Source organism: Rhipicephalus microplus, chromosome X (assembly GCF_043290135.1).
Source record: "Rhipicephalus microplus isolate Deutch F79 chromosome X, USDA_Rmic, whole genome shotgun sequence".
Lineage (NCBI taxonomy): Eukaryota > Metazoa > Arthropoda > Arachnida > Ixodida > Ixodidae > Rhipicephalus > Rhipicephalus microplus.
This window is the reverse complement of record NC_134710.1, coordinates 187,477,129-187,503,538: the sequence shown is the minus strand read 5'-3', so window position 1 is coordinate 187,503,538 and position 26,410 is coordinate 187,477,129. Positions and strand designations below refer to the sequence as shown.

Genomic DNA, 26,410 nt, shown 5'->3' with positions numbered 1-26,410 from the left:
AAATCGTTATTAATATAACTACTGGCAGCTTTACAAATAGGCATGCCGAGAAAGTAATGCGAAATTTTCACCGCTCCGTCATAGGCCCTTTTTGAAGTGAGGGCCTGCAAAGTATGGGAGAAAAAACGTGTTTTAGGTCTAGCTTGAAAATTTTTTATAGAAATATCTAGACTATACGCAGAGATTCGCAATATAATTTATCTTAAGTGCAAGTACGCATACATTTAGCTAAACAGGTGTGAAGTACGTAGCTTTATTATATTTTGCGTGATTCGTCCTCAAATTTGAAAAAAAAAAAGCAGAGTAGGTAAGCGTGACACTTTTCTACCTCTTCGTCAATATTAATTTATTGTGCTTCGAAAAAAAAAAAAACGTTTTACAGCAAGACTAATTGCCGATCTCTTCTTTCCACTGATCAGGCAACAATACAACTCAGGGATTAAACAGCTGCGCCAAATTAGCCAATTTGATACGATTCCCCATTCTTGCGCCGAGCTGCGCCAACAACATGAAATTTTCTGAAATCGCGCCACGCTGCGCCAACATGCCCGACCAGCCTCGAAGTTTTCCCAGTTGCGCTAATTTCAGCGAGGAACGGCGGCCACGTTAGCTATCTGCTTGCAGTTTGCGTCATCAATCAACCCTAAACCACGGTGTAAGGTATATCAACCGTAAGTCACGGTGTAAAGTAACAAAGCCGCGCGTCATCAGTCCGCTGACCATTGAAGATACCTATCCGATGCCGTTGCCAGGGCAACAAGCGCGCGCCGTTATTATTTTATCTGGTCGAACAAGCCTTGCAAGCGAGGCAAGAAGTTGTGCCCTAGACCTGATCCCATCTCGAAAAAAAGAAAAGAAAGAAAGAGGAAAAAAAGGGGGGAGGGGGCGTAGAGGGGTTTCAGGAGTTATTCTAACTCGTGCAGAATGCTGTTTAATCATCTACTTTCGCCCCAGTACACCAGTGCCATGGGAAAAAGCGCGCTTTGATTTTGAAAGGGGTGGTAGCACTAATCACAGGACAATGCAAATTTTGTTCAACTACTCATGCCTGTATACGGCGCATAATTGTGAGTACTAGTAGGATCAGTGACGTCTGGAAAAGTTACTGGCAATTATTTGGAGACGTGCACGACATTTTTGGTGCCCTAAAAAAAAACTGAGCCAGTTTTTATTTTTTTCGCCACCCCTAAGAATCCCTGAATATCAAGCTCGCCAGCTTGGCAGCTCCACATTTGAATTCACAGAGTCTGATGCGGCAAATGCTAATGTGGACGTTATCATTCTTTGCTCAGAGAGGCGGTTCATACTACTAATTGTATTGAAATAGCAGTGTCCCTACTCACGCTGCACAATTTAGGGCATGTTGAATGATTTGCACATACTTTTTCTAAGTGTAACCCTTATTTTTTATACGGCTCCGAATTTGGTCTTTCGTGATAAAAAAATGGATGTTTCGTTCCCCATAACCAATCAAAATTTAGATTTTTGTGCTCCAAAAGTAACATTTTGCTGCTTCGAAATTTTCTCCGAATTCTATTTAGGCAGTTGCAACGCTGATAATATATAAATTTTGAAAGAAATTTAAGAGGTTGACCAGCCATGCCTTGTTCGATCTTACGAGGAGTCACCCAATAGTAGCTTTTTTCTTTTCGGTTTTTGTGAATCAATCTTCTTTGCAAGAATAGTACTAGTGCGGTGAAGCAGCAGTGCTCAAATTAACAGAACGTAATTGTTGATTATTCTGGACATTCGTTACTACGTAAGCTGTGCTAGCTAAAAACCTAATTATCTACGAATAACAGCCCTGCTTTAAGTATGCACCCCTACTGCCATGTCGGTACTGCAACGACTGACATCGTTGTGGGATTCGAAGACTGCGAAAGCGGGGATAGCGATTAAGGCTCGAATACGTTGATGCTGACTGAGTTTGGCTTATAAACATAAATAATTGTCTCGGTCAGCGGGGAAACCGCCTGCCACTGCTGCAGTCCAGCTTTGAAGGGTGGAAACTTGGGCAAGTTGGTAGAACCTAACTGAACAGCGCTCAGACAAATACTGACGATGATGTCACAAACAGCACTGTATGTATTAACTTCGTCAGTACTTGTCTTGCGCTGTCCATATAAGATTGTGGAGTTCGTATTCAGCAAAGGGAGACGGCTATATAGCTCGAAGCGTCTGAGGTTTGCGTCGTCTCTCCTTGGACAGTGTCGGCACTCGGACTTTTTTTTTTCTTTGGGAATCAGCGTAGTGCGCGTAGTGCCCTCTCCATAAAAACAGAGCTTTTAAGGAAAGCAGCCGCCCAACGCCCGTTTCGCACAGCGCCCGCGGCTAGCGCCAGTGCCGCCGCTGGGCGTTCTCGGTCGTCTAGCCGTATATGGCGCCAGAGATTTGAGCGCTCCTGCGTGCCCCGCACGAGGACAACCCTCGGAGGCGTTAGCGGCGCCAGTTAAAAGGGGCAGACGCGTTGTGACACTGGCGTTGTATACACACCCGTTCGAAAGTTCCGTCCAGAGCTCGAAGAATGACCAGCGTCCAGCGAAGCCTCTGGTGTCTTGTCTTGCTTTCGCTGTTGACGCTGTTCGCTAGCAGACATGGTATTGTCGCCGACGTAAACAGATCCTGTGAGTAGTACATCTCTCTCTGTGGGTGCGTGTGTGTATGTATGTGGGAGCGTGTGTGAGCGCACGCACGCGTGCGCATGTGTTCAGCGCACGCGCGTAGCTCAAATGTGCCACTGACGCGTCACTACTCAGATTAAAGATAGACATCATTGTTTGCCAAATAATGCACCACTACTGCTTTCATTTTCAGAAACGTTCTGGCATCCGTTAATTCACAATCATGTTGGTCTGTGTTCACGCGTGCACACTCCGAGGCTGCTATATATATATATATATATATATATATATATATATATATATATATATATATATATATATATATATATATATATATATATATATATATATATATATATATATATAGGCAGGCAGGCATGGTGGTTGAGTGGCCGTAGCGTTGCATATAGTCAAGTAGATCCTCCGTGAGCGGTCACAACGTGGTTTATTTTGACTTTTCGGCCTATAGTCTGGCCTTCATCAGGATTGAAGGTACAGTTTGTTGGTGCTCAGCTTTATACAATCTCAAATCAGAGGAAAAGAGGAAAAAGAAGAAAAGGAAAAGAAAAGAAAAAAGGAAAAAAGAAAGAAAAGAAAAAGAATATAAGGTGGACTCCCCCCGGGCGCCACCCTTCCACTCTTCTTTCCACTTCCCCCTTCATCTCTCTCCCTTTTCTCCCCTTCCCCCTTCATCTCTCTCCCTTTTCTCCCCTTCACCTTTCTGATGTCAGCGGTCTGCGTATCCTTGCTTTCACTAATGAATTCTTCTCGACCAGACGGTGCCTCCTGGCTCTGGCGGTTCGGTGTGGGGCTCTGTGATTATTGAAGCGAATCCTAAATGGTGTTTCTGTTTGTCCGATGTACTGCATACTACACACGTTGCATTCGAGTAGGTATACCACATTAGAGGAATCGCATGTTAGGTTTCCTCGTATGTTAATCGAAAACTTGGATTGTGTGCTGGTTGCTTTGTCTGTTTCTCGCATCGCCTTACATGCAAGACATCGTGACTTTAAATAAGGTCGGCATGAATTATTGGGGGGTGAGGTATTAATTTGAGAGTGGACAAGTGTGTCTTTGAGGTTGCGTGGTAGTCGGTGAACGACGCCTGGAGTAGATGGGAATGCGCGTTTCAGACGTTCACTTTGTTCCAGAATGTTGTAATGTCGTTTAAGGATATTGTTTACATTGGGGAAGTTTGTGCTGTAAGACAAGCAGAGGTTTGTTTGTTGTGGGTCTTCTTGCGGTGGTCGCTTCATAAGTAAGTCATCAGTCTCATCACGCTTCAGTTTTCTCGCTTTTTGAACAGCGTCATCAATTACATGTGGGGGGTATTTTTGTTTCTCGAGCATAAGTTTTAGCCTCTGTGAGCTCGTGTCAAAATCAGCGTCTCTTGAGGATATTCGCTTAAACCGGTGAGCCTGGCTGTATGGGACACTGTTTTTACAGTGGCGCGGGTGATCGCTTTGGTAATGGAGGTATTGTTGTCGATCCGTTGGTTTGCGATATAGAGTTGTAGAGAGCTTGTCCTCTTCTGTCGTTATGGTGACATCAAGAGAATTTACGGTTACTTGCGAGTATGTGTGTGTGAAGTGTATGTTCGGATGTACAGCATTGTAAGTGTCGATAAAGCTGAGAAGTTCGTCCTCACTGTGGGTCCAAAATAGAGAGATGTCGTCTATGTATCTTCTGTATAACAGTGGTTTCAAGGAACTTTGTGCAAGAAATTTCGATTCTAGCTTTCCCGAAATTCCGATTAAAGCTGAGCACCAACAAACTGTACCTTCTATTCTGATGAAAGCCAGACTCTAGGCCGAAACGTCGAAATAAACCACGTTGTGACCGCTCACGAAGGATCTACTTGACTATATATATATATATATATATATATATATATATATATATATATATATATATATATATATATATATATATATATATATATATATATATATATATATATATATATATATATATATATATATATATATATATATATATATATATATATATATATATATATATATATATATATAATATGGGATCTAACAGACAATAATGCCAAGGAATATATAGAGGAAGTTATTAGGCCAATTGTAATGTAAATGTGAAGAAAAAAAGGTATTCGAAGATCGCAGGTTCAGTTCCTGCCCACGGCAAGTTATCTTTTAACCTACTTTTCATTCTTCACATTTGCCTTATAATTCTGTTTAATAACTTTCCCTATATTTTCCTTGACATCATTGTCTATTAGGTTTCATTATTATGGTGTCAAAACACGGAGAAAAGCCCTTAAGTATACACTTATTCCCCCTATTCATTAACGAGGGTCTCGTACTGGCAGACTTGGTGCCTTAGGTTGTATACGAGGGACTATTAGTCACCTGCCAGCTCGTAATAAGTTCTGTAGTAAGACGGTAAGTTGGGCCAGTTGGTTAGGATCCATCGTGAACTTACTTACAGCGCAACACCAGAAAAAAAATACAGGACAGGGAAGGAGTAGAACAGAAAGAAAAGACGGCGCTGACTCACAACTGTTGTTTATTGAAAAAAAAAAAAAAAACGGGGTGAAAAGTATATGTATAGGTACTGGCAGCCTACATCACAACATGCAATACGAGGTGCACCGAGGTAGCGTTATCACACTCATGGCAATAAACAAGCTTGGCCTAAATAACTTAATTCTTTTTCATGTATAGTGTGACGGATGGTTCACTAACGCACTTGCTACCCCTAATCTTTATATGATATGCCTCGGCGATCTGCCGGAACATTGCAGGTCATGCGGTTGTCGTCCCAGTTTTGAGAGAACCACCATCATCTTCAAGCATCCTAACCAGCTAACTAGAGAAATCGCCGAGGCATATCATATAAAGATTAGGGGTAGCAAGTGCGTTAGTGAACCATCCGTCACACTACATGAAAAAGAATTAAGTTATTTAGGCCAAGCTTGTTTATTGCCATGGGTGTGATAACGCTACCTCGGTGCACCTCGTATTCTGCGCATGTTGTGATGTAGGCTGCCAGTACCTATACATATACTTTTCACCCCGTTTTTTTTTTTTTTCAATAAACAACAGTTGTGAGTCAGCGCCGTCTTTTCTTTCTGTTCTACTCCTTCCCTGTCCTGTATTTTTTTTCTGGTGTTGCGCTGTAAGTAGGTTCACGTAATAAGTTCACGTGCCACGTGACGCCACACAGGCTCATGAAGAGTGTGCCACACTCGCCGCCATGGCTACAGAGGGCGCTGACTGACACTCCCACGTTTAAATTCACATATATACCCAATGAAGTGGCTGGGAGGATAGCCGTCGTGGTAGCTCAGTGGTAGAGCATCGAAAGCGTTATTCGAAGGTCGCAGGTTCGATTCCTGCCCACGGCTAGTTATGTTTTCACCTACTTTTCTTTCTTCACGATTACATTACAATTCGGTCTAATAGCTTCCCCAATATTTTCCTTGGCATTATTGTCTGTTAGATTTCATTATATATATATATATATATATATATATATATATATATATATATATATATATATATATATATATATATATATATATATATATCGCTCATCTTTTCTTTACTGAAGCAGACGTCGTACCCCACCTTTATTTTATTTATGATGTTATCATGTGTTAGAAATATGCGTTCTCAGTTTCTCTCGCAATGAGTTTCGGCTTGTTGCAATAAAACCTGCCAGTGTTACCTGCATATCTTTTAAGCTATATAGACAGGCCAAGTTTTACGAATGTGCATGCTCTTTGCGTGGGCATGAGTGTCAGTGTAATTTGTTTTTTTGTAAATTACCATTGCAACAAAACGTACCCACCCTCCTAAAAAAAGAGTGTGAAAAAGAAGTCAGAACACTTTCTACCGGATATTGTTTGGGTCTCCGAGCATAATGTTTTATTCCTACGACCTAGGTGTACCCATGGATTCCTGCATAAAGTGCTGAAGTCCTCCCACTTGTGATTATCTAGAATTGTGCTTGTTCTCATTAGTCTCGGAAGCAAGCTTCGCAAAAAATAGCCCACGTGCCATACTTTCACAGTTTCTTCTGCTTTGCATTGATTTAATTCGATGAACGTTTTCTTTTTTGAAAATTTTTGGATTACTCATTGCCAATGATTGAGATAGACACCCTAGAAAAAGCTTTAGTTACTTCAGTGCTAAATATTCTGGAAACATCATTTTAGGTCATTTCTCTGTAAATATTAACAAACGGGATACAAAAGTTGGTTTTATTTTTGTCGCACTTGAACTCCAGCCCTTTTACTTCGCTGTGACGTCATTGTGACGTATTTTACATTGGCTATGACGTTTGTGTCACTACTGGTTCAATTTAATCCTTCCAGCTTACTAAGTTCAATTGTTGCCTCATTTTTAAAAGGAACAGATATTGCAGGCGATGTTTTTTGAAGCAATATTACTTTGACCCAAGTAGAGTGCTGCTAAATTTACGATGTTATGACTAGTTGACGAGAAACTTAAGGGGGTCTTTCGGGTTTGCGCCTTTTCTAGCTTGCCAAATTTCTCAGAGATTTACATTTTTTGTATAGAGCAAAAGTACAGACTAAACTGATTTGATTGATTGATTGATATGTGGGGCTTAACGTCCCAAAACCACCATTCGATTATGAGTGACGCCGTAGTGGAGGGCTCCAGAAATTTCGACCACCTGGGGTTCTTTAACGTGCACCCAAATCTGAGCACACGGGCCTACAACATTTCCGCCTCCATCGGAAATGCAGCCGCCGCAGCCGGGACCGCGACGTGCGGGTCAGTAGCCGAGTACCTTAGCCACTAGACCACCGTGGCGGGGCTATTGACCGATTCAATCGGGAGGAACGTTTGGTCAACATTCCTCGGGGATCCGGCGCGCTCTCCTTAGTCTGCTAACATCACAAAGTAGTCCCACCAGCGCGCACAGAGAGCGCGTTTCATGGCGCACGCTCAAGGTCATGACGCGCGCCTTGTAACTTCCGCCCGTGCCATCCCTCCCTGTCTTTCTAGCGCGCTCGTTTTCTACCGATTCGAAAACTTTTCGCGGCAATCGATTCGTGAGGCAGTAAACTTGGACACTCGGGTCATTCGATGGTTACTTAGAAAACAGATCCAGGACTCATCAAAGCGAATCTCCAAGTAATAAAACGCATTGAATATGTCTAAAAGTGATCACAATGAATGGTACGGCCTTTCTTGGAAGCTATACCCGCCAGTGCTCGGCTGCTGGCCCGCAAGTTGCGAATCGCGGCGGCCGCATTCTCGATAAATATTCGAGGCCCATATGTGTACGTTAAAGAACCCCAGGCGGTCGAAATTTCCGGAGCCCTCCCCTAAAACGTCTTTTATGATCATATGGTGGTTTTTGGGGGCGCTCAATCAACTGTTATTAATAATATTCTTGGAAGCAGCATGTTCTTCTTTTAAGTGAGCGGAATAACTTTTTTGTCGCCTGTTTAGCGTTCCAGTTTTATCTGGGTGTCGCCATCTTGAGATGGTTTAACACGCGAACTTTAGTCGTGTGGTAGCTAAGTTTGACGACCGACTGCTTCGAAATATCGGTCTATCTGTCTGTGAACTAAGTTCACGGCAATCTAAAACTCAATAAACAATTTGGTGGCCTAAATATGCATAGCATTAGCATAACTCCGAACTACACCGTAGCCTTATAAAGAGGGCTACGGTGTAGTCCAGCCTTCTATTAAAATCGAATATTTCATAGAATTCAAGAACGTCAGATGCTAGAAAATGCTTCTCTAAGATTTTGTAACATAGTACAACAATGAGTCATGATAGTATATCATGATGTCGCCATGTGTGTTGATATGCAATAATGAATTGGAAGCTTTCACTTCCGATTCTGAGTATGTGCCGTGCGGAACTAGGAGTGGGGGGAGGGGATTGCAAACATATCGCTAATTATTCAAGGGGTTAAAATATTAATTGATTCATTTATTTATACAAGCACCCGCAGGGGTACAAATGTATTATTGCAGGAGAGGGGTAGTGCGAAAATAAATATTCGCAGGACACAATAATCTTGCACAGGCATACAAAGATGAAAACATGAACTGATTTCAGGGCATAGGACAGCATGGAAAAGTGGCAACAAAAAAAAAACAAAAAAAACCAACTTGAAATCAGGCATCATGTAAAAAAAGAAAGAAAAAATTAAAATAGGAAGATGTAGCTTATATCTCACGGAAGGCTATAATGTAAAAACAATTGGAACTCTGATACTGTTTGAGAATGGGAGCAGGTTTCCTTACGAAGCCTGCTTCTAGTTCATGAAGGTAAGAAAAAAAATTTTTACACGACAGAGCATTTCAAGTACCTTACACACATGACCACAGCCCATAGAGATGAAGTGAGGGGGGCGGGATGTGCAAGTTTTTAATAATTCTCATGAGATCAATGTAAATTCGAAGAAGATTTCAAATTTTGTTGTTAAGCGGCTTTGAGCGGAGGTATGTTAGCCAATGTCGTCTTAAATGAAATGCTGTTTTTAAAGTTGTACTTGTCAAAGATAACCTTGGCTGCGTGGTTCTAGATACGCTCAAGTTTATTTATGAGGCAAAAGGTCCCGTGCTGCGCAAGCGTATTCAAGTAAAAGTGGCATTCTAAACTTGTTCCTGAACGCTTTCGCGGGTTTTGTAAAAATTGCGTCTTATGAGGTTGAGCATTTGAAATAACTTTAGGGTGACATACTCGGGCTGCCTTTTCCAGGCAAGATTTTCTGAAAACAGGGGCCCGTTCATTTATAACATTGCACATACTGTCCAGGTTATAGGCTGATCTCCTAAAAAAAAACGTTTGTGCGTGAAATATGTAAGTTGGCAATTAGCATCGTTCAAAGACACCGTTTGGAACAGCAACCTTGATTGAATTGTGTTTAAATCAGTTTGTACGCTATTAACATAGCGTTTGTTTGTTATGCTCCTGTAAAACAATATTTATTTTTCCTGGAGAGTGTTGAATAAACAGGCCTCTCAAAAATGTAGACAAAAACAATATTAACAGCAGCAACAACAAAAACATATCTTTTTTAAGGATGCCAACAGACCTTAAACAGGCCTCATGGCAACTTTTGGGTAGTCAGCGTAGCTCTTTAATGGTCTAAATATTATAATCGGTTGAAAGTGTTGCAATATCTTTATTCTCTTTATTAAACTACACAATGGAGATTTTATTAATATTTGCGTCTCAGTTTCATTCTGCAGATCTGTGCACCACTATATGAACCAAACTTTTGTGATTACTACAAGTCATGTACTTTTCTTTTTTGTCTTTGTTTAATCGAGTTCAAGTGACAGTTGTTAGTAGCTAAACAATATTTCTTCCATGATGATATCAAATTTCCTTTTTTTACTTCTGTTTGCTTTTTGTAGAACTATTACAGTTGCTGTTATGTGTACCGTGAGACTCACGCCAGCCTTTGGCTATCGAACCATACAGTTTGTTCATATTTTTCATATGTGTGCACTGTTGATTGATTTATGGAGTTTAACGTCCCCAAAGCACCATATGATTATGAGAGACGCCGTAGTGGAGGGCTCTGGAGATTTCGACCACCTGGGGTTCTTTAACGTGCACCCAAATCTGAGCACACGGGCCTACAACATTTCCGCCTCTATCGGAAATGCAGCCGCCGCAGCCGGGATTCAATCCCGCGACCTGCGGGTCAGCAGCCGAGTACCTTAGCCACTAGACCACCGTGGCGGGGCTCCCTATGTGTGTGCAATAGAGAACATTCATTCATTTAATTATTGAAAATGTTAGAGTGAAATTGGACTCTCCGTTCAGTACGCCTGCATGAAGTCTGTCTGTGTGTGGGGGTGGAGGACGTGAAGAACTGCACAGGATTGCTTTAAGATTACGTGAGCTGACTTATATAAGATCTATAAAACATTATGAGCGGCTTAATTATATACATATTCTGTCACATTGTTCTACAAATGTAAAAATTTCTGGATGCATATACGCAAAAATTTCAACTGCAAGCTGTTTTTGTTTGTTTGTTTTTTGTTTTGCTGTTCACAGTTCACATCTCATCGTTGTGTACGGGAGAACGACAGTACCCCTTGTACAGGACGATTGATGGTGCCGTGCTGACATCTGAAGGCGAGAGCAACCTCGACTGCGTCATCACCTTCCAGACTGACTCCATCTTAAAGCGCTTCGTGCTTCGCTTTGAAACGTTGTCCTTGGACTGCCATGACCATATAGCCATTTTCGATGGTGCTCATGCTACAGGACTTAGCAAGGTGGTAAAACAGAACACTTCGCTGCTTCCAGTGGTTGCTTAAACGAGACTTTAAGCGATAACTCAGATATTATGAACACTAAATGTGCTTTAATCATTCCATTATGGGAGTTTAATTTCAACTTAGGTCTAACGAAAAGCTTTAATATATATATTCGTTCATGTAGACATTGTTAATGTCTTCTTTTTCGGGGGTAAAGTGATTTCAGAGATAATTAGGCTTCAGAATCCTACACACACTATTATTGTTGTATTAGTTATGGCCACCCTAAATCGGTGCTTGTGAAAGCTTCGCAGCGTCAAGTGTAACTTGCCATAAAGTCAGTACAACGCGTGCAACAGAGCACTAAACAGAGTCAATATAACAGATAGATGAACGTCAATGGTTGCAAAGCTAGAGCTAAAAATAAGGTGGTCGTCTTTCTTTTAAGAATCCTAATTAAACGGCCCCTCCAAACAGTGTGGTTTGTCTTCTGCGCAAAGGTGCAATGTTTTATATGTCTGCAAATATGTTTTGCGCAGAAAAGGGGAAAATGCGCACATATATACGACGTTACAAAAAAAAAAGAAAGAAATGGGAAGCCGCGTATATATGAAGGTGCTGGCTTGTCTAAAATTCCACGATGCCGGTGCCGTGAAACTTCACACGTTGTGCCGACGCTTAACACCGGCGTGTGTTGGCGCTTGTGGCTAAATAATTGATTGATTGATCTGTGGGGTTTAACGTCCGAAAACCATGATATGATTATGAGAGACGCCATAGTGAAGGGCTCCGGAAATTTCGACCCCCTGGGGTTCTTTAACGTGCACCTAAATCAGAGCACACGGGCCTACAACATTTCCGCCTCCATCGGAAATGCAGCCACCCAAGCCGGGATTCGATCCCGCGACCTGCGGGTCAGTAGTCAAGTACCTTAGCCACTAGACCACCGCGGCGGGGCTCTGTGGCTGAAAAAGTAAGCGACACAATACTAACTTTTCGCTCAGTGATTTTCCGTTACGTCATCCTTACTTCGGGTAGCTTGTTACAGAGGCATCGTTGAAGTACAGCCGCGGCCACGTCTATCTATAGCGCGCGATCGAGTAGCCGGCCTTGCTCTGCGGTGGGACACTTTGCGGTCATTGCGCGTTGTGACGTCGCGTGCACAGAAGCGGCTTGTTTAGCCGAAGATCCACTCTTCCTCAGGGCGCTTCGTCACATCTATTTCATAGGACGAAGCGCGTTTCTACTGATAAAACGCGCCTGCACAATGCCACCTAGACTGTGTCTGCGACGAGCTCTGACGTCACTCCGTTACGACCGGTGTGCTTCGCTGTACGTACAGACGTGCGCTCGTCGCTCGACAGACATGGATTGTTAAGGCCGACGAATGTTTTCGCGGCGCGCTGGTGCACTTGTTGGCGACTCGAGAATATCGTCTTTTTCTGTGTCCGTGAACTGTGGCGTGGATATGTGATGTATTTTGTGAACTGGATATCCGCAATCTGTTCGGCTGCTAATTCGAACGGTTGGGCGATCCTGCGTGGCGAATTGTCGCGGCAAAGGGACCGAAGTTCGAGTGTCCTCGTTTCCTGGGGACACCGAAGAACGAGATGGAAGCGTGTCGTTCATCAAGCTGACGTCGAGATCCGTTTTCTTCGTGACCCGAAGGTACGTACGTGTGTCCATATACTACATATTTCAAAGTAGTTCCAATGACCACATCTCCACCATGTTCCGTTTTTGCTCTAAAATAAAGGTGTCGTGTATTTCTGACTTGTTGGCGTAAGCCTTGGCATTAAAATAATAAACGTGCGTGGCTGTACGTTTTCAGAAGAGGCGTTTTTCCTTCAGGGTCAGTAAAGGTTTTGCTATTGGCGATTAGCGCCGCAGACTTGTTGTATTACCTCTGTTCACTTAGTTGAGAAAAATGGAAGGAATGCTGTTGCATTACTTAGTGCATCGATTTTGTGCATAGTAGTTCCTTGCTGGTGCTCCTATCACTTTATCGCAGTACTTTAATTTTGCGCGTCTCGTCAGCACCTTAGTCTAATAGGTTTCCTTAAAGTTTGGATGCGTGTAGACACTTACGGTAAAGCGCTTTCTTAATTGGCTTTCAGGTGTGTGAGCTCTACATCAAGCAAGATTGTTTAAGAGTCACTACCTAGAATATAGTCATCCAAGAACCGGCAGCCAGAAAAACTTTATTAGCAAGTGTGTTTGGACTCCCCGGGGTCCCTGGATCACCGCGCGGTCCCACACCATGTCTACATGGTCATGCCTCTCGCCGTGATGACATCGGCTGCCTTAGTCACCGCAGCAAGCTGCAACGCCGGGTCCCCAGACGAGAGCAAAGTATCCCAGTACTCCCAGCTCGAGATGGCAGGCTGTCTCTGCGGGGGATGATCAGCAGGGCAGCCGAATAGGATGTAGGAAAGGGTGGCGCAACGTTCGCTGCAGAGGGAACCTTCCGGGGAAGTGCCACAGTAGTGGGACAGCAGCTGAGGGGAAGAAAGAGTGCGAGTCTGGAGACGTCTCCGTAGGATTTGTTGGGAGTGTGTAAGAGAGGGATTCCGAGGAGGGTAGATCCGATGGTTCAAACAGTACAGAAGCACCCACGGGGGCTACACGGTTTAATATAGACATGCTGCAGTACTAATGTTTTCCCAGGCCTTAAGTTATATGACCGACTACGCACCATTGCCAGAGGGGCCAGAGCAGAAGAGGAAACGCTGCTTCTTGTGTCGGTCACAAAGGATTTTTGTGAAACGAAAGATTTTGGTTTCTTTTGCAATGATCATCACCCTGATACTGTGCTGAATAACTTACCTATGGAAACAGGACGCACTCTGCTCAATGACTACGTGTCTATGAAGACAGATGTTCGAAAGAGTACAAATAAAACTGCAGAAACTTTGAAAATGAGATAGGAACAGTTTCTCTGCATGCTCTAGATAGTGTGTGTGTGTGTGTGTGTGTGTGTGTGTGTGTGTGTGTGTGTGTGTGTTTGTGTGAGTGAGTGTAAATAATGAATCAAATTGACCTTATTTAGTCACTTTGTTGGTCCATCAAATTTCGCTCTTATACAAAACGACCGCAATAGCGTACAATCTCTGACTTTTTTGGGGAAGAAATGGCTCACCGATGAATCTCTAAACGCTTTCAAGCGCAATAAATATTACTTAAACCAGCGCTTTTTGTTGTTTTTTTTACCCAAAAGGCAGAATAAAGCTGTTAAAGGGAAGCTGAAGGACTTTTCTAAAAAAATGACTTCCTAGCGTGTAAGGACAGTTTGGTCCCTGCTGAATAGACCTCTCCCTGTTTGTAAACAGTGGAACGTCCCTGCGGGCACCCCGTCCACCATACCCTCTCTCGGAGCAGGTGCTGGTTGGCAAGAAAGTTCTGCTGGCGGCATCTTTCTGCATAGCAGAGCTGCGTGTCTGCATTCCTTCGAGAGAGAAATTTCTACGATGCTATATTCTAAAGTCACAGCTTTTGAAAGAAGGGGGTCGCGAAAGGGTCACTGCTCATAGTGTGGGATTTGTTCGTCGTAGTTTGAGGGATGGAGAAACTTTATTTAGAGTACTGAGAGACCCGACTAGCATGCAGGGGGCTTCACCCACGTAGATAGCAGCCATAAAGAAGTCTGATCTTTTTTGAAAGCGAACGTTTTGAATGTACTAGGTGACTGGCACTCTGAGAAATATTTGCATGGCATGGGTGTAAAATTATTCAATTTCCATCGTGGCATGTGCAATGCAGTTTTAAACGAGGCAGCAGCATGGTTTTAAGCTGCCGTGCACAACGTCACAGATAAGATTATCCCTAATTGCGCAAAAGTATGATCCGAGATGAAAAAAAAGAAACACCTCTTGTCGTGCGTTAGGCTGAGGTTAACATATCCTCGTGAAAATTAAAATGAAATTCTGCCACTGCGTTTCTCAATAACCCAGTGAAAATTCATGTGATGTAAAACATGACAACATAATATATATTATTATCTGACACAGTTACCTTGCTGCATTTGACACCTATAACGTGTTTTCGTACCTATATTGCTGCTTTAGGCCTGATACACAATCTTCTAATGCGCATTGTCACTTCATAAGGATCCAGCCGTAAAAGTACGCAGTAAATAAACTAAAATCTCTGCTGTTTCTATTAACACATAACAGGTATCCGATAACACAAGTTATAGCTGTAATGAAGCGCACATGCAGATTCGGCAGCGCTGCAACATGCTTATAGCTCATGCGTAGCCGTATATATCACTCGGAGATGATGCACTTTTACTTTTCTGCAAGCCACGCATATATACGTTGAGATGTACCCACTCGCAGATAAGCGTGTCAAATGTCTTTTTACCTTAACTAAAATGACAGATCGTGAAGTTCTCTCGACAACCGGTTACTGAAACCAGCCCACAACGCATACCAGTGTTTTCGCAAACAGGACGCATCGCGTTATTCACACTGCACACACCACGCACAATATTCACAGTTTCACCGTCCGTAAAGGTGAACTAATATTATCGATGCCTTTCAACGCACACTACACGCCACAGTCAACAGTGCACATTTTCGAAGGCGATGCCGCTGTTTCTCGCACAGGCTGCCACGTGTGTTCACTTCTCCGAGAGAGAGATAAATAGAGAAGAAAGGGAAGGAGGTTAACCAAGCTTGGCTTGGTCGGCTACCCTACACTTGGGGGGGGGGGGGCGGACGAACGGACGGATAATAATAGAAAAGAAAGAGATAGAAAAGAAGAAGAGTAAGAAAGAAGAAGAGTAAGAAATATAAGGATGAATAGTCAGCTGGAGCACTTCTCCGAGATAAACAGCCAGCCAGCGTGGCGAATATTTCATCGCGCACTTTATCACACACCTAGATTTTCTCTGACACATACCACAGCTAATGTTGTCACTGTGAGATGAAGATTGAGCTTTCAAAAAGAAAAAAAAATGCCTCAAGCAGCGAGCGACTGCACCCCATTCAGCCACCGGCGGGAATGTTTTTCCAACCACCGCCTTGCACGTGCACCGGTGACGTCACGCTGTGACGTACCCTGGTAGAGTGTGTGCCAGTGGCTGTGGCTGTGGCCGGCGGGCTTCTTAATACGCCGAGTGAACACGGTGACGTCATCCTCGGTATGCCGCGTCATCTGCAACAGCAGCACTGCTGAAGTGTGGCCTCTTCGATTAGTTCCGGCAACGGCGCGTCATGGGTTAGTTACGGAGGCCGTGCGTGGTTGAAGATAAAAAGGAACACTTGCTCCGGGCCAGAGGAAACGAAGATGGAGTATTTTTTCACGCCTACACTTTCAGCGCGCTCGTGCGGGCGGAGCAAGACAAGCTTTTATTTCGCCTGTTCTAAATCTCCTGCTGCTACAACCGCGTAAACAATTATGACATCGTCAACAATATTGGCCGTCCTTCCGAAACACGAAGTTTAAATTCTAAAATCCCTTCAGTTTCCCTTTAAGCATGTAAAACTCGCCGTGAACACTATATCTTTTAACGGGAGATGTTGGTGGCGATATAATCACAGCCACCCGCGCTCACTCGGGCAAAACGAGTGACGTCACGGTGGCAGTGGGCAGACCTTATAATATTCTTTTAGGTGGCATTTGCCTGCATCAAGGCTGCACGCTTTGTGGCTGCTTTCAAGCATGCGATTATATGAAGGTACGACAATGCCAACAGCTGCGTAAAAAAAAATATTCTAGACAGCCACGAAATTAAAACGTCCACAAAGAGTGAGCTGTGAATGTAGGCGTGTGTTACCAGTCAAAAAGCACTTCATCTTATAAAACAGATATGACGAAAGCGCCCTGAGCGAGCGCGGATCTTCGGTTGAACGAGCCCGCGTTCCGATGTTGTCACTCGCGCAGAGCAGGCCTGCACGTTGTCAAAGCCGCGCATGCTCCTGTGCACGCGACGTCACAACTAACAACAGCCGATAGGTGGCGTGCCGCCGAGCAAGGCCGGTTACTCGCGCGCTATAGCCCTTTTCACTGAAGGCTCCCTGGGTACCGCCATAGGCCTCTCTGGTCTCTCGGTAAAATGCGGGACCCCCCGTAAATGCACAGCCGAGGCTTTGACGTTAGCTTTTGTACTCCCGTGCAACAGCCCAGAAAGGAGGAAATTCTCCTCTCCGTAAAAAAAGTCTATACACAAACAAGGCCTTGGCTGTACACTGATCACATGCTTTTCTTTTTATATGTTGCCCCAGGAAAAGCACTGTGTGATCTTTCACTACGACAGAAAAGCGCAGAAAAAGGTTTGCTACTCATTGTCAGTGTTTCATTCTTGCATGTGGAACCCATTTATTTCACTGCAAAAACACCGTAGCGGCCAGGTATGTTCGCCAGCACGAATATGTTGAACAGACATATTCCAAGCCATTTGGACAAGCTTTTTGTTGTTCCTTCTCTGCAGACTTGCCTCTGTAAGCCGTAGTTTCAGGCGCTGAAAAGATAAACTACTCTGAAATAAATATAAGGTTACTGTCTCTGGACTTTGATCATGAATGCATTAAAACAGATAAATATAGGCTGTTCGCTTAATTTTGAGGACTTTTTATACTGCTCTGGCTAACAATGCATTTTGAAGGCTCTGCAGGGCTTGTTGGTTTTTTTTTTCCACCTTCTGTTGCATTATCCGCAAAGAAATACTTTCCTCGATAAACGAATGTGTCGCTAACCAGCTCATGACAACACGTCGTCGTTATTTCCCCTCTTAGTTGGTCACTTTCGTGACTCTCGTTTCAAGGAAACGTAGCAAACTTTTCACACTCACGAGCGATAACGACGTGACCATTTGCACTGAGCTATAAGATTATTCCGTTTGCGAGTGCAGTTTATTTTAGATTCATACCATGCGTAGCAGTACGCTTTGCGGTGTATTCAGAATGCATCGAAATAACTTCTGAAGTTTGTGCAATTTCTTCCCCAAGCCGGATGTACACAACCCTGCCCAGAGTGGCGGCATAGGTCGGTGTAAAAGACTTGGGGCTGATGGCATTCCGCTGCTGCCACCAGTAGTAAAGGTGGGGGGTACGGCGTCTATCTTCATGGTAGCCCGCTATCCGCCGTCATCCACGTAGGCGATGTTCCGCAGGACGGAACGCGTTCTTAAGAGGCAGAACGTGGGTTTACATGACGATGAGAAGGTAACTGTGCAGCTCTTTTGTACAAATGTCTTCGGCTTTCATGGCCCGTCGTTTGATAACACGGAGGTCTCAAGCAGTGACCACTGCTTCCGCGAATCAGAAGACTCGAAGTCTTACTTGTTCACCCACCAGAAAGGGTGTAAACGTTTAACCACTCAGCCGACGAGGGACATGGGCGAAGATATCCACTTAGGATGACTACCAGCTGGGTGTGTTGGTAAAGGTTCATGATGAAACAAGTTGATGATGACAGGAAAAGTTGGGAATGACGTACATGCGTGTGTTCGCTTCGAAATGAAATTTTCACGAGCGCTTGTTTCATCATGAAAATATTTAATGTGTAGCACGAGCGCACCACATAATGACGCACCCCGCCCTCGCCTTGAAGATTGTACGTAGGGAGAGGAGGTAGAGTCAGGAGGAGAGGGAAAGTTGAGCTCCTCTGTGTGGAAGATGGTCGCTGACACGAACGCCAGCAGTGGCCCGTATCTGCGTTCAAGTAGAATGATCAAAAACCTTCTAGAACACTGCAGTTCAGGTGCTCCATTCCTGAGAACTGCTACGGATATACGCCATCCCGCGCTACCAAACCATTGGTGCTTTGTCACGACCCTGCGTAGGTGACAATGGCTGAGTTGAGCTGTTGACTGCACGAGAACTGCAACAGTGTCGCTGTCTCACGCTGTTCAACCCCGTTCAACCAAGGAATGTTTGCGATGCTTCCGTCGAGTTCCTTGTAACCCGACTACAGCGAACTGACTGGCCCTCCTGAAGGACGGCGTCGTGCTTTGTGCTTCCGACCAGGCGCCGATATCGGGGTGAAAACATTTTTGCATACAGGCTCATGCACAATGGCGTCTGCTACGGTGAACTGCCTGGCCAAATGTAACAGTAGACAGCCATAGCCGCCGAGTGCACACGAGCGGGACTATTTCTTCGGCGCGCTTCGGTCGTCTGTTGTATCCGACTCAAGCTGTTTCCGACTGTACGTCCTTATTTAAATGGTTACATTTTATTCCATCCCAATGATGCTGCCAATAACAGCAGCAATGTTGTGCGCGGGAAAAAAAAAGAAAACAAGAGGTGACATAACTTTGCCTAATGTACGCTCGAGCCTGATTGCGCGGCTTCCTTTTGCTGTTTTGCGTCTATCATAATTATATGGTGGTTTTGAGACGTTGAACCCCACATATCAATATTCCACTGTGGTCGCAGGCAAATCTGTCTTGTGCAAGCTCACCCGCTGATGTGGGAGAAATCTCCATACAAGGAAACTTTGTGACCCTCAAGTACACCACAGACAACGAGAGTCCTCAAGGGAGTGGCTTCAAGCTCGTCATCACGGCCTACAGGAACCGATTTACAGGTATACTGGTCTGCTTGTCGATTGTTCGTCAATTACTTAAGGCGCCACGCCGGCGTGAAGAACGCTTTACGCGCGTACGTGTGCCTCTTTTTGTCTGCGTCAGATCAGTTTCAATTGATTAGTCAATGAAAGCACAAAAGTTAATGGTTAATAGTATACAGGCCTGCGTCCACATAATTTGAATTCTGCTATTTATTGCGTAAAAGAGTGAGCCGCATCAGTGGTAGCTTCATTCTCGCGTCATCATTCAACTAAAACCCCTCGCTGACACTCCGATTATCATCGGAGGACGATGAGTTTAGTCGCGATGTGTCCATCAAACGTGATAAAGAACGTCTTGTTCGACCAATCTGGCTGAGAAAAAAACAAGAAGGTTCTAGCTCAGGCAAAATTCTTTGTAATTGTCTCACAGTTTATGTATAGCTGATATGTTAAAAGTTCTATAAAGAAAGAAAGAGCTCGGATAAACACAGAATTTAGCTGGCATATATAAATCGCTGACTTGCTACTGTGCGTGGGGATGGGGATTGAGGATTGAATGTACGAATAGGGAAAGAGAGAGAGAGAGAAAAAAAAACAAGATGTAAATATAGAAGATAGAATAAAAAAAGGCCACCTTTTTTACCATTGAATGAGGACGTGCGTTAATAGTTTTGCTGTGGTGTCAAGCTACAGCTAGAGTTTGTCTAGCTGACCAATGCTGTCAAGTAAGCGAACAAAAGTTTAATAGCACGCCTCTGTAGCGAGGGGCAGGCTAAAGGTCCCAATACACAGTCAAGGAAGAAAGTTCCCTCGGTTATCGAATGCATGCAATGCTTATAAAGCGCACGCTCATCAGCATATGTTCTGCACTCAAGATATCTTCCACAGTTTCGGTGGAGCCACAGTTGTTGCAGTACGGACTCGCTGACTGACCGAAGTGGTACCGTGAGCTGTTAACATATGCACTGTCTAGACGAAGACGATGGCACAGCGTTTCCAGATGTCCAAGAAATGTTAGGGGATCCATTTATTCGCTTGCATTGTCTGCACCGCACAGTCTGCACTCTCAGTCAACTAGGTATACCACTGCAGTCGGTTGCTTATGAGTGCCCGACTTAGCTTAGGATAGGGGCTCCCCAAAATGCATGAGTTAATTGTGAAACGGTGCATGTAAGTGGGGTTGTATTGCTAGCCACCAAGAAAGCCCGCCCCCTCACCTTTTTAGATATTTGCGTTGGAGGAGTAACCCTACTTCTCCCCACTATCGTGCTTTAAGGTTGATGTTGGACAAAATAATTAATTCTGCTTAGTAGCCAGGGTAGCCTTGTTAAACCGAGGCAAACATGAGTGGTCTGTCATTAAAGCGTTTTGAGGACGCCTGTCTATAGTAGTCGGCAATTGCAAGTGCGATGGGCTTATATTTGGTTGTGTTTTGCCTTATTATTAGGAATTATGGTGCGTCGCAGGTCCTCGCACTGGCCAGACACCTTTTCGGCATCTGTGCACAGTGCATTTATACGTGAACTGGACATGCACTTTGCAATCAACAGCTACAGCCCAATGCACCTTGATCTTCACTATCGTGGCCGATGTAATGGTGATTGGCCATTTGACATCGTTGATGAGGCGCTGAAATGACACACTATTTTTACGCTGTTTTCGCACGCACACGTGCAATGTTTTTACGAGGTTCTCGCACCTGTGGGGATTTCCACAGCGAAGTTGAACTTAACCCGATGGCATTTCAGCAACCCGCACGCTAACACATAGGACTGCTGCCAACCGCTCGTATCTGTGTTATTACTCTGCGGCACTATAAGTATTGGGTTTGTTAAGGTGGCTTGTCATAACCATCTCTAAATATCTACTTCAGCGCGCTTCGTTTCTCCTCTGCTTTACGACTGTCGGCATAATTAAGGCAATCTATTCATCCTGTTCTTACCACCATCCTGCAGTCACCATAATTTGTAAATGTCAATTATGTGTCAATTGCAGACACTTACATTCATTGAAGGAGATGTTACCTGATTGCCAATTTGCCATAGGTCACATGCAACGATTCCTCATCCGTAATGTGTAAACATGCCGTGATTCTTGGCCCGGGTCCCTATCTATCTATCTATCTATCTATCTATCTATCTATCTATCTATCTATCTATCTATCTATCTATCTATCTATCTATCTATCTATCTATCTATCTATCTATCTATCTATCTATCTATCTATCTATCTATCTATCTATCTATCTATCTATCTATCTATCTATCTATCTATCTATCTATCTATCTATCTATCTATCTATCTATCTATCTATCTATCTATCTATCTATCTATCTATCTATCTATCTATCTATCTATCTATCTATCTATCTATCTATCTATCTATCTATCTATCTATCTATCTATCTATCTATCTATCTATCTATCTATCTATCTATCTATCTATCTATCTATCTATCTATCTATCTATCTATCTATCTATCTATCTATCTATCTATCTATCTATCTATCTATCTATCTATCTATCTATCTATCTATCTATCTATCTATCTATCTATCTATCTATCTATCTATCTATCTAGTGACATATCAACCTTCCTCATTCGTGCATCGCATATGATCGATTCTCACTGTACGTCGGAACTGATAAGTTCTCTTGAGAGATGCGCTTGCCCATTTTAGCAGGCCGACATGCAGTTAATTTTCTTCATTCAAATCCTTGTTGTTTTTTTCTTTTTTCTACTTTTGACGTGGCATGCAGAAAGCGATTTGAATCTTAATATTTACACAACGCCTTTCCATTACCGCATTTATCCAATTTTAACGCACTCGCATGCGCATTAGATTCAGGTACAGACTTTTAAACTGCCCCATAGCTGTAATATTGCTTTTCGGTCATAGTAAGTCAGGCGCGCGTTGAAATAGGGGGTGCGTTGAAATTGTACAAATGTGGTATAGTTTCAGACGCGCACGTAGGTCGGCAATCTCACTCGGGAGTTGACTCACTCAGCCTCAGTCCGACTCGGACTGGCCTGCGAGTTTGAGTGTATCCGGCTGAGTAAAATTCTGGTGAGTATGAGTGAGCCGTAGTGCCATGGTAGTAAAGTTACTAACTTGGCAGTAACTACCTTCAGTTATTACATAGGTAGTAAACGTGATAAGCGCTTACTACTTCATGGTTAGTAAGTACTACTGTTTTTTTTTAGAGAGAGTATATAATGTATTGAGGATCGCGTGTAGTGGAGGAAGGGTTATTAGATGGGGACTCGCTCGCTGGATTCCGTGCCGACCAGTTGTGCCCTCGTAGCTCTGGCCGACTGGGCTGGCCCTACGTCATCTCCTGACGCCAACCTCCGACGACAGTGTAGCTATGACCAACTGGACTTGCTCTACGCCATCTCCTGACGCCGACAAGAGCTCTCGCAAGTGGTGCCCCGTCCTCGGACTCCTGTGACCGTGTTTCCATATTTCCTATCTCTCCTATCCCCTCGATATGTCGTCGCTCTCTGGCTTACCACCTCACGCCTCTTTCTCTCTCTACACCTTTATTCCTACACTTTTAATCCCTCCTCATCCCCATCCCTTGTGAGCTACTGTTGAGGTATCGCTCGCTGAAGCAGACAGTTACGGGGCTCACTTTTCTCTTCCTTTCTCTCTTAGAACCACTTAGTTATTAGATGTCATGACATGAATAAATAAAAAAGTCCTCCTCGTACGTCGTCAGACCATTTCGTCCATACACGTACGGCATTGACCCAGGGTATGTGCCATAGTATGCGCATATGCGCGTCAGAGGTGGTTTACTTTGTCCTCGGGAACTGCGTCAACAGACACTGGTGAGCGCCTTGAGAAAAAGTGACATCGGCAGCGTTGACCCAACGAACGCAAAAAATAATAATCATGGCAGGAGTAAAACCCAAGCATTCTGCGTGGCAATCAAGTATTCAACCACTGAGCCACGTCAGGCCTCTAAACTGCTTTGGCAAAATACCTCATGCGGTTGTAACGCTGGTGAAACGTCAACTGTTGCAGTGCTGGCTATCTAAACTTGTAAACATTGCATATCTCATCCTATGAAACAGGAGTCAATTCTTGTTAAGCACCATCCACTGAAATTGGTCTACGTAGCACAATCCAGAGTTGTTATCCTCGCAAGAACAAGCGCTTCATATCAGCTTACCGCTTCCGGCGTTGCTAATGCCGATGTTGCAGTTGGCATCGTTACGCGACTATGAACAACTGTTTATATAAAATATATGCGGCTGTTAAACGTATTTCTCTGTGTACCACATTTGTGCACATATTTACCGTTATTTCGTAATGCCTCACTCAATAACAAAATTACGCCGCAGTCACCTTCTTTCCGCATGCTTCGCATAACGTCCATTCTCGTGGTATACGTGGGATCTGCCGCATTTCCTTTTTCTTTCATATTCATTTTTTCGTGGCCGAAATAAACATGCAGTTGCACGCACGTCTTAAATGAGCCCAGTTACAACATTTTACACGACAAGTTTATTTCTGTGTCTGTATGAAATGATTTGTTTTAACGATTTATTTCTCCGATTGTATGAATCGCCGCCATTCCCTAAAAGTACAGACTACAGGTAAGGTCCCGTAAAGCGATTGAAATTATACCTATTGGTATGCTTATTTGTTTTTCGAAGATGCAGCATTAATTTTAACTAACAGACAAGAAATCCAAAAAAAACTTTCATGTGATGTTATTTGTTGCAAGTGTGGTGGAAACGTAAAGGTAAATAAAGTGGACGAAAAGGTAGCGTGCCGCTAGCAGGGGTCAAACGTGCGGCCCTAAAACAATGCGTGTGGTTACTACAGCGGCTCTCATCCACCGGTCTTGGGACTTGTAGTCATTACGGCGAGTGTGGAGCACTTTTTTTTTTGCCTGCTGGTGTCACGTAGCGCGGGATCTTTTTTACGAGCTGGCAGCTGACCAATAATCCAGTCTGCCAGAACTAGATCCTCGCTATGAATGAACGAAAGAAGGACAATTGCGATGGCTCGAAAGTTTTTTCAATTATATTTAGAGAGCGTGTATGTATTTTCAGCCAAGGGGCAAGTTCATTAACACTGAAAGGAAGCGAAACGTCATATTTGTGTGCAACATAAGAACATCAAGCTCAAACTTAATTAACGAGTCACAAGGCAGCCTATACAGTTAGTTAGTGGACAAAAACGAGTTCACCATTGTAATTGTGCAAGAAAAAAAAAAACACTCGTTGCTCATACGCGGGCGCAAAAAAGGCAACAGCGTTTGTTTCTGCGTTCATTCATGCTTGAGTGTGCGTGTGCTCTGCCTTTATATGCACAACGACCGAATGTGTTCTTTTCTGTAACTATAGTTTTTTTTTTTGGCGCCGCTTGTGCTTGCAGATCAGATGCCCGACCTGAAGTGCCCGGATTTTCAGTGTAACAACACTCTCTGCATCTCAAGTAACTTGACGTGTGATGGTGTCAACCACTGCGGAGACAACAGCGACGAGACGAGCCATGCTTCGTGCTCACACTAGGATGCCTATTGCGATATTGAGGCAGGGCGTCTCACCCATTGCCCCTCCTGTTTTTCTTCTCTCTCTTGCCCGTCGCCCAGAATACGTTCTGGTTGACCTCCCGGTCTTCCCTTCGTCATTCACGCCCTCTCTTCCGCGTAGGCGACAATTCTACATTCTGAAGTCAGTTCAACTGCTGAACACGTAGCATGTGAACATTTTTGAATGCGAGTCTTTCAAGACGAGCATTCGCTTAGGACGGGTTTTACGGTGCGAACAGCGAGCGACGTTCTTGTTTCTTGCGCACCAATGCCGCATCGCCTCACCGAATTCCGGATTTCAAGTAAAATCTGCAAACCCGTACGAAAAGGGTGGGTCTGCAGTTGGGGTTCATGGCTTATATGACACGAGAGCATAGTAGGTATAGTGGAAAATGGTTTCAAATGCAGCCAATTAAGGGTCAGGAATAATGAGAAAAGTAACCACCCCATTAGAGCTGCCTGCACTGGTATGAGGTGACGTATCCCGAATATACATTGGGTAGACATTGAGCTCCCACAGAGTAAGAAATAATAATAATAATAATAATAATAATAATAATAATAATAATAATAATAATAATAATAATAATAATAATAATAATAATAATAATAATAATAATAATAATAATAATATAAAAGAAATGAATGGTGCGTAGCTCATAGACGCTTTCCGTATTCGTGCCACAAAAGACAAGCTTTCAAGCATTATAGGGTCCCCTGAAATCTTTGTGAACACGAACCCAGAGTAAAAAAAACAGTTCTCGGGTCGTGCGGCTTCGTAATGTGTGCACTTATCATTACTTGCTCGACAAAAAAAAAAAAAACAATTTCGTAATTGGCCCAGATAACGAAGTACTTGTACATTTTATGGGCTTTGACGCATTTTCTATTTAGTTAAAGGCAAAAACACTCTTGTTGATATGATTTCTAATTAGGCCAAAGCGGATTTTAGATAAGAAACTCCTTAGGGAAAAGCCAGTTATCCACTTCAGTTAATAAAAGTATTGCTACCTAATCACTGCTTTTGTCGCCTTCTTTTTTTTGTCAAGCGCATATGCATGTGTTTTTTGAAATGAAAATTTTTTTCGGAATTCATTATGGATGCGGCTACTGCAATTACAATGAAAGCCGCTTGAGAGTGTGTATAAGTTGTGACACATGTAGCTTGAAAGATATAGTGCGTATGTGTAAATTATGTTCACCACAAAAGGGAAAGCGCTTATTTACTCAGCAATCTGTTGCGGAACGTGTAAGTACGACGTTATTACATTGTGCGCGTTTCTGTCGTGCAGGCGTTCGCTAGCTAGTTGAAAAAAAAAAATGGTCTTACATGAAGGCGCTTCTAATACCGAACAAGCCATCAGTTCAGGCGAAGATGGAGGTCTGAAGTGATGAAAGATATATAGTTGAACCGGTCGCCGAACAGGAAACAACGCTGCATGCAGCTCCATCGATTCTTTCCGTTCGATGATTGT

At 43.5% G+C, this 26,410-nt stretch overlaps 1 protein-coding gene and 1 long non-coding RNA gene across 2 annotated transcripts; both read left to right on the top strand.

The window, feature by feature from the left end:
- The first annotated feature begins 2,410 nt into the window (after window positions 1-2,410).
- On the top strand, window positions 2,411-25,950 carry LOC119177300 (uncharacterized). The gene is made up of 4 exons (XM_037428758.2): window positions 2,411-2,624; window positions 10,664-10,887; window positions 19,251-19,401; window positions 24,779-25,950. Exons 1-4 carry the CDS (start codon window positions 2,525-2,527, stop codon window positions 24,913-24,915), a joined length of 612 nt encoding a protein of 203 aa, XP_037284655.2. The 5' UTR covers window positions 2,411-2,524; the 3' UTR covers window positions 24,916-25,950.
- Window positions 12,424-13,791, top strand: LOC142775892 (uncharacterized). Its single transcript, XR_012887127.1, has 2 exons — window positions 12,424-12,537; window positions 12,987-13,791. It is a non-coding gene; the product is annotated as an uncharacterized LOC142775892 (long non-coding RNA).
- Window positions 25,951-26,410: the final 460 nt, after the last annotated feature.